The following is a 9,413-nucleotide window of genomic DNA, read 5'->3' on the forward strand; positions in this document are numbered from 1 at the left end:
ATCTTAACTTCATTGTTCATTTTTTTTATAAATCATTGAAATAAATAGATAAAAATATATTTAGATGTTTAAAATTAAGAGAATATCATTTTCCATTCGTCATTCATGATATTAAAAAAAAAAACCATCGAAAATGATGGCAATTGTTGTTGAATTACCTAACTATGTAAAAAAGATGAGAAAATGATAATCTGGGTATTTCAAAGACCTTATACAGATGAGATGAGGTCCATTGACCGTTAAGAAAAGAAAAGTTTATTAAATGAAGTATTCAAAGACCGTCCAAAACTTACAGATCATTTAGAAAAAAAAAAAAAAAATTCTCCTCCAGAGTCTTTTAAGTAATTTTCCCTTGATATTTTTTTTTGTAATTCACAGGCTAGCGTACAAACCCTTCTATTGAAATACGAGTTGCCGTCATCGTGAGTTGGTTGTTCAATTAACTCCGTAGTCTTGATATGCTAACACTAGATCAAATTGCCTAAAGTTATTAGGATGGCTATTGGGTCAACTTTTGGCAAGGAATAATTTCTAATTAAACTCAATAAGGAAATGTACAAATCAATTTGTACGAAATAATTCATATAATCTTATCGATGTGACCCATTCGATGGGTAGAGTGGCAAAGCCTCCCACAAAGTTCATGTCTTCTCACTTTATTCTTTCTTTCAAATACAAAATACACCATGAAAATGACTATTTTTTAATGTAGAATAGTAATGAGTGGCAAACATTTTGTTAAGGTAGAGCGTCATTTCTCGATTATCTCAAGTGTACTTGAGCGAAAGAAAGAGTAATGTGGCTTAGAAGCACTCATCATAGTGGCAATTAATTATTATAATCTCAATTAGATGTCATAAAGACGTGCCACCACTATAGTAGGTGGAATCAATAGACGGTTACAAATCATCTATGCCTTATGTCAAATATTGGGGGTTGACATCGTGAATTACAGTTTGCCATTCATATTAAGATTAGTCAGAGAGAGAGAGATCATCATCTATGCCTCATCTCAAGTATTGGGGTTGACATCGTCAATTATATCTTGTCATTCACACTAAGATTAGTCAAAGAGAGAGAGAGAGAGATCATCATCATCATCATCTATGTCTAATCTCAAATATTGGGTTTGGGGTTGACATCGTGAATTATAACTTGTCATTGACACTAAAATTAGTCAGAGAGAGGGTGATGTAAAATAATATTGAAAGTAAAATAGATCAAAAGTTCAAATTCAAAGAATATAATTTTTAGATAATTTTGCTTTTGATCATTGTTGCTATAGATCAAACAACATCAACCCCCTCTCAATTAGGGTTTAAAATGGGTCGAATTTTATCTAAAATTCAAGTGATCTAAATTCGATTTTTAGCAAATTTGATTTCTTCAAATATATCTAAATTAAAATATGGGTTGATGTCCATTGACCTGAGTCTAATACGAACTCATCCCCCTATATTTGCCTATATCAGATTGATATATTATTTTGTATGTTTTACGTTATATTTTTATATTTTTTTAGTCTATCATTCATCAACAAATGAGTATTAGTTGTAGTAGTTAAAACTTCTTTTCAAAAGAGTAGAGATTTTGAGTTCAAATCATATTTAAGTCACATTTTTTAATATAATAACTTTGTAATGATTTGAAATTATCTGATTTGTCCGACCCGGATCAATTAATTTGGTTGGATCGGATCCGGATGTGGATTTAATGAAAGTGAAAAAAATATATATATAGATATGATTTGAACTAGTAGGATCTGAGTCGAATCAATATCCAGAGAATTAAAAATCCAGATATAAATATGAGTAAACGCATATCCAACCTGAATCCTGACCCGTTTTAAGCCCCACCCTCAGTAGCAATGGAGTTTCTTTTGATAATCAAGTTCAATCAATATGATTCATTTGAGTGTTAAACCATTACTGATCTAAGTTGCTCGACACTCATACAATGTGCCAAGTAGAAGTTTCCTCTTATACCGATCAATTCAAACTCAAATTAGATACGATAAGATGTCATTAAGCAATTAAATCTTGTTAATCAAAGCTATCAAAGCATTAAATGTTGGGGACGATTAATCCAATTAATGAATAAAATGATTATATTTGGTAAGTTTACTTTTATGGACCTAGAATAATTTTAAGGGCCTTCCTGCTAGTAAACTAATCACAGATATATGTTTATTTATATTTTTTAAGAAATACAAATGGTTCCAACAAAATTAAACCAAATTCCAATCAGGGTCAACCAATAGGCAAGTTCTTGGTCAATGAATATTTTTCAATAATTAAATGTCACATTTAAGGGATTGGGTTGACTGGGTATTAAAAGTAGAGAAGAAGAGCACGAAAATGGTGATACACGCCTTGCCTTGTCCCAAAAGTAAATTTTAAAGCAGATGTTAATGTGGTTAGGTGTACGAACCGAACCCGTCTCTTTCTATGAATGTGAATCCATCTATGTACCCGATTAGGAGTTGATGTCCTGGAAATTGGATCCAAAATGTATCCGGATCCGACCCACATCATTTATAAGAGTTTGAAAAGAGAGGTGTCTTTGTCTGTAATTCAGAAAGATAGAACATCTGAATGTGTGTGTGTGTGGTTGTGCAAAAACCAAATGAGTCGTATCAAGACCTAATATTTGCAAATGTGGATAAGAAAAGATAAGGAAAATTGAATTATCTATAGACACACTAAAAGTTATTAAAGAATTTCAAAAACTGTCTTAAAGTTTGTTGACAGAAAGAAATTCCACACAATCCACAAGGTCAAACTTTGAGGCAATCACAACCAATTGATAGAAAGTCTGGATAAAGAGTGGGGATCCAGAGAACGATATCCTATTTTTATACGTGTCTACGTGGCATTTTGTAATTGGATTTTAAAACTTGTTGGGCTCATAACCAAGCCATAATCTCCTCCTCTTAATTGTTTTAATTTTAAAAAGAACTGTGCTGGAGTGACGCCAAGGGAGACACAAAATGATGTGATGTCGCGCACATTTCCCTAGATGCTTTTCCACGAGATACAAGTAAAAGGCATCTATGGTTATGTTTGCGCCACCACATCATTTTTGTCACCCTTGTGCCTCTGTTTGTGTCATTCCAGCATTTTTCTTTTAAAAATCAAACTGCTTCTTCTTTGCTCTCTTTCCAAACTCCCCAAAATCCTCATCTCCTCCCTCTCTTCGATTTGATCTCGAGCCCAATAAATTTTAAGTTTCACTAGTAAAATGCCACGTAAGTATAAAAACGAGACACTGTTCTATATCCCCACTCTAAAAGATAAAGAGTAGGGATCCAAAACAGTGTCCTGTTTCTAACAAAGGTCAGATGGCACCCCATTTTATGCCACGTGAAAATTTTGGGACTCCTTGGCTGTATGGACATGTGGTCCATCCCTTGGTGAATCTACATACCAAAAATCATAGTATTTGATAACTTGTATCCCCTAGATCTAAGGTCTTGAAAAAGAATTTAAATCCAACGATTAGAAATCATTCTTAAGGCAATGCTATAATCAATGGATACACATCTCCAATCAAATTGATCTTTTGTGTAGATTCGTTGAGGGATGGACCACATATCAATATGGTCAGTGGGTCACCAAAAATGCCACATGGCATAAAATGGGGGTGCCACCTGACCTTGGTTAGGAAGGTGTGATCTCCTCTTTCCAGCATAGGTAAAAGTAAATGGATCAGATCAGTCCGGAAAACTGATCCATACAATCAAATAACTTCATATCTGGATCATGGATTTGGGTTCTAACAAGCATCCAAACTAATAAACCAGCAGCAACACCCAGTCCATTTATGATCTTAAAAGCTCCCTTATCATTTTAGTGGATTTGGAGAGGAATCAAAATGTTCGAAACCTCAGTAACTATATAACTCTCGTTTGAAGTAAGATCACCAAAATCTGAAAAACTTCAAGCTCTGATCGTGGTTTTGAGTGTTCAGTCGGTGAATAATAGAACCATAGAGCTGGAAGACCATTTGGTGAAATTGCAGCTGAGGTCAAGAATGTTGGAATTTTCTATTTCCAATTTTATAAGCCCAAGGGTCATCATCATATATATAAGGGTTGGAAACTCGAATCAATTTTCACCGTCAACTCTGTCAAGAAAAATATACTTGGTCAGGCCATTTTCAGATCATTTCTTCCTACTCAATCTAAATCCTCTTCTCACCATTCTACTAGGGTCATTGTCAGTGGTACTTTCCACCCCCATCCCACATGTGCTCATTTCTACTTGTTCTTTCCTAGTCTTTCCACCAATCCATCTACACATTCTCACCTATGGTTCAATGGTTCTACAAACATTAATTCATGTAAGCATGTAAGCTTCTTCATTTGACATGTAAGCTTCCAAGGGAAAATTAAAGAAAATTCAAAAACCAGATCAAACCTCGGAACATTAATTCAAAGGGAATAATTCAAATACGTGAGCAAGGCTCGAATATTAACCAGCTAGCATTGTACTCCTAAAAGAACAAGTCATGCAAGAATGAATGAGCACTGCAAATATGTAAGATAATGTCAATAACCAATACAGAAAAGTCTAGTAGATGTCTACATAAATAAGAATACATCCAGATTAGCTGTTAGTAAGAAGGATTTGCCTCACTAGAGTTTAGGTCGTTATACCAACACAGAAAATAGGAGGAAAAAGAACTCCCAAAATACCAGAAGACATGCAAAGTTAAAGAATAAAAGAATCACTATAATGGTATAACCTAAGATAGAAAATTCCATACAGAATGCCCGTACTTTGTGCAAGAAGTGGGTTTGTTAACCCCATGTCTCTAAAAAATATCTAGAAAGTTTGATAAGACCAGTTTTCATTCTTCCTTTTAGTTTGATAATACAACAAACAGATGATAATACATATAAGTTCTTGAATGTTAAAATAAGAACCATATACCATTAATCCACACACAGCATATAGGGAAAGTGAAAAAGAAGTGTCTGCATCTTATGCCTATATCGAAGAAACTAAAATAAGAACCATATGATGAGAAAATTTTAATCAAAAGTGCTCTAATCGGCCAATTTGGACAAACGGTGAATGGTGCTTCTTGCGAGCCTGTTACTAGGATCAATCTTCATAACTGTTCTTAGGTCTTCTGCTCCAAGCTTGTACTTTTCAGTACTCTCGTATAAGAGTGCACGTTGTATTAGAACAGATATATTTGCACTGTCTTGCTCTAGCACCTGTGAAAGAAAACGCAAAGTATTAACACTCCAGGCAAAAAGGCAAAAACATGAAAACTGGTGCTATCTAACTAAAAAGATGGAAAGAATGTTTTCCAGGGAAGCACAAACTTCTACATCCTTGAGTGTACGTTGCATATGTAGCAACATTATGCATCAAGCTATACGGCATTTCAATCAATGGCAAGCTTTTGAATCAGCAATAATCAAAAAAACAAAAAAGCCTCTTGAACATCCACTACATAGCAGAAGTTGAGACATCTAAATGTACCCTTTTAACAGTTGAAATAAACTAATTCAGTGGACAGTAAGGAATTTGTTATTTCTTCGATCCTATGATCCTTGGGTAATCTTCAAGGTTTTAAATCTTGGATGAGATGAAGATGGGCTTGGGTTACTCATCTCAATCTAAGAGGTTTCTGAGCGAGAATTTCACTGCGACTCACCAATCCAAGACCTAAGACATTTCGGCTGTGACTCTAAATATCTCATAATCTCGATCTCGTTTGAGATACAAACCATGACTGATGGGGTAAGTACCAGATCCATGACTCCTCCTAGGCATTGAAGATGAAATATTCCACTAAAATCCTAGAAATTGAAAGAAATAACTTCTGTGTCTCTATGGGCTGTAGTCACATGACCATAAAAACAGACGGTCTCACTGCAACTTCATGCTCCTGGTTATCCCGATTCAAAGAAATGTCCGTTGATTTCAGTGACTTCCTCAAGTTCTTCAACAGACTTCTATGTAAATTTCTTCAACAATTGAGACGAACTTAGACGAAATTTCTTCGTATCCATTTGCCAAGTCTGTAAATCTTGCTAGTGAGACTCTCCGTTTCCTCTGAAGCTAATCCTCTCCAAGATTTACAGAATTCTGCGTGAAATTTCTTTTACTTATTCATTAGGAACAGATCTTCACCAAGATTAAAAGATTTTCTACTTAAGTTTCTTCAAACCATTGGTGCTCATCACGATATCTACAAGAAACCTCAGTCCCAGATTTATCAGTTTCACTCGCACCATTTTGCTTTTGCTGGGTTTCTTCATCTACACTATGGCTTCAGAGCCTTTCATACATGATGGTGATAATGATGATTTGGAGGGAAAATTTTTAAGCATCCATCATCCAGTTTATAATAGAAAAGATAATTCATCCTCAAAGCCTTATCCCAATGATTTGTGTTTGTTGGATAACAGAAAATATAATTATTACTTACATAAAACATGTATTTATAAAATCCATTTCAAACAGTCTAGAAGGATTTGAGAACCATGTCTATCATTCATTCAATGAGTGGTTCACAAATTGAAAACTCTAGATTGTTTCATAGATGAATCATGCTTTTGGTATCTCATGCAAAAAATAAAAATATCATCAAACAAAAAAGATAAATTTAGAAAGGAAAAAAAAAATGTTAATTAATACCTTTGAACAGTCAGCAATCGCCTTTTTATACTCCCCAACTTCTTTATAACACGAAGCTCTGCTCGATAAAACTTCCATGGTTGTGGAACTATCCCCAGCTTTCTCCAGAAGCACTACTGCCCAAGATAGCCATTTTATGGCATCAGCATGTTGTCCTTGCTTGTAACTATCCAATCCCTTATTCTTTGCTGCAGAAGCCGTGACCCCAGCTGGAGGAGGTGGAAGCCCTTCAAGCTCAGTGTACTACTCATATCGTTTCCGCCAAACTCTGAATCCAAACCCCAATCTTCCATCTCAGAAAACGGCTGGCTTCCATGACCATCAAATCCTGTTGTAGCTGCAGCCGCCACTGAGGCAGAAGATGACGAGAACAACATATCAAGCGGATCAACCCCCTTGGCTTGGGGAGGAGGAGGTGGTTTCTGAGAAGTGAAATCTTGGATTGGGATATCAAAAACCCCCATAATCATCCATTTTTGGACCAGAACCAGCGTTTGATCCAACTGAATTGTTACCCGGGCCAGGAAATTGAGTGCTTGATTTCGTGGCATTTTGGAAATCTCCAAACGAGTAGTCAACATTACTGTTACCGCGAGTTGCAGCAGCATTAACACTAACAGCTGGATCCTTCTTAGATCCAAAATCCACCAAAGACCCAAATGGGTCCTTTTTCGTGGTCGAAGCTCCACTTCTCATCGATGCACCCCCGAGATTCCCAATCGTACTATTATTATTATTAACAGTAGAATAACTCCCTAACTTCTCAGAAGAACCCCAATTAGTGTTCTTCGAGGAAGTATTGGTTTTTGGCAGAGAATCTGCCAAATTACCCATTGAATAAGAATTCTTGGCTGCCATTGGTGCCGACACAGGCGGTGCATTCTTCAATGGAACATTACTACAGTTAATCTTACCTTGCCCAAGAGCCGAACCAAGGAGATCTCCAAACAAATTCGGATTTTTTTCAACAATTCCAATACCAGATCCGCGACCAGAAGGAGGCGTCGAATTCCAACTCTTCCCAGAGATATCTCCAACCATTGAAACAGGGTTTGATAACCCAGGTCGAGCGGGTTGACTCGGAGCGGGTTGGTGAGTCCATGAGGGTTTGTTTGAAGCCCACGACGCAGGTTTCGATTGTGCAGATGAATATGAAGAAGATGATGAAAAGGGAGAGTTCGTTTGCTTTTGGTCGTTTAAAGGTCGAGATCGATTGTTGGAAAAACCAGGGCCAAGACCGAAATCGAAATCGAAATTGTTCACAGAAGCAGATCCTCTTTGTGGATTACTGGATTTCCCAAAATTAGAATTCATCGTTTTTATTAATAAAAAAAAATTAGGGTTTTTTTCTGGTAAATCTGTTAAAATTGGATCTCCTGGTGAGATAGACAGATAGATCGATCAGAAAAGTGTGACCTGTAGAGATCAAGAAAGAAGAAACGAAATCTGGAGAGATCTAAGAGCTTACCTGGATTGAGAGAAAGAAGAACAGAGAGAGATCGATCTAGGAGGAACAGAGGTTGCTAAACTGCGCCTCCTCTTTAAGCTTGGTTTCGCCTATTTGATGCCGAACCATGCGGTTCGCTTCTCCTTGTCTAAGTATATTTATTTATGGAGGATTTTAGATATACCCCTCCGGATTTTTATTAATGTTTTAGATACTCCTGTATTTTCAAACTGATGATATACCCCTTGATATTGGTGTACAATGGAAGACTAATGAAAAGTTACTTCAATGACCTCATCTTCAACCTTATAGATAATAAAGTGACTCTTGTTTTTTCTTCCAGAAAAAATCCGTGACTTGCACTTTTGCCCAAAACCCTTGAGTTTTGAAGGTTTAAGAAGATGAATATAAGTGGGATGGTAAAGTATGTGGACTTGGGATCATGATTATAAAACTTGTTTTGACGTTTCATCTATAAACAAGACTGAATCGTTTTAGACGAGATATCTGATTTATTTGAATTGTTTAGGACGAGATTTTTTTTTTTAAGCATTATAATTAGAACAAACTATGTCTTTGAAACAAGTTGACAAGTTGTTTCATTAGTGGACGATAACAAGACAAGTCGTCTCAATCTCAGACGAGATTTAAAAACATGCTTGTGATTAAAATCCCCTCTTCACACTTAATACTACTGAGAAAAATAAAAGAGGGAGGAAAATTATTCGAGAACTTCTATTAGCATATCACTTTTATTTATTGGGTCAAGATCTCTCAACTCAAGAAAGAAAAACACATGATCCCAACCGCTTAGATATTGGAGATAAATCTCAACTATTGGATATTATATCTAAATGATTGAGATCATGCTCATGAGTCATTTTTCATTAGTCAATGGATCCCAATCCTTATTTATAATGGGTCCCGTTCAGCAACAAACATTTTGGCAAAACATTTTTCAATACATGGGTTAGATGTTTTGGAATGGGCTGATTTTTGGTAATGATGATCTCTACGGTGAGGAGATCATCCTCACCAAAAATCAGCCCATTCCAAAACTTCTAGCCCCAGTTTACAAGTTGAAAAATCGTGGACCGTCCATTTTTTGTAAACCATTTTTGATGGGGTTAGAAGTTTTGGAATGGGCTGATTTTTGGTGATGATGATCTCGTCACCGTAGAGATCATCCTCACCAAAAATCAGCCCATTCCAAAACCTCTAACCCATGTTTTGAAAAATGTTTTGCCAAAATGTTTGTTGCTGAACATTTCCCATTTATAATATATCGACTGATGAAATTATATATAACA

At 35.9% G+C, this 9,413-nt stretch overlaps 1 protein-coding gene across 1 annotated transcript; it reads right to left on the reverse strand.

The window, feature by feature from the left end:
• Nucleotides 1-4,823: 4,823 nt before the first annotated feature.
• On the reverse strand, nt 4,824-8,267 carry LOC147402484 (Tetratricopeptide repeat (TPR)-like superfamily protein). Its single transcript, XM_086444155.1, is given in 5 exon segments — nt 4,824-5,224; nt 6,657-6,898; nt 6,901-7,111; nt 7,113-8,032; nt 8,125-8,267. Coding segments are annotated over 4 exon segments (1,485 nt in total). The 5' UTR covers nt 7,971-8,032; nt 8,125-8,267; the 3' UTR covers nt 4,824-5,050.
• Nucleotides 8,268-9,413: the final 1,146 nt, after the last annotated feature.

Source organism: Akebia trifoliata, chromosome 5 (assembly GCF_017979445.1).
Source record: "Akebia trifoliata isolate Shusen 1 chromosome 5, ASM1797944v1, whole genome shotgun sequence".
NCBI classification, from domain to species: domain Eukaryota; kingdom Viridiplantae; phylum Streptophyta; class Magnoliopsida; order Ranunculales; family Lardizabalaceae; genus Akebia; species Akebia trifoliata.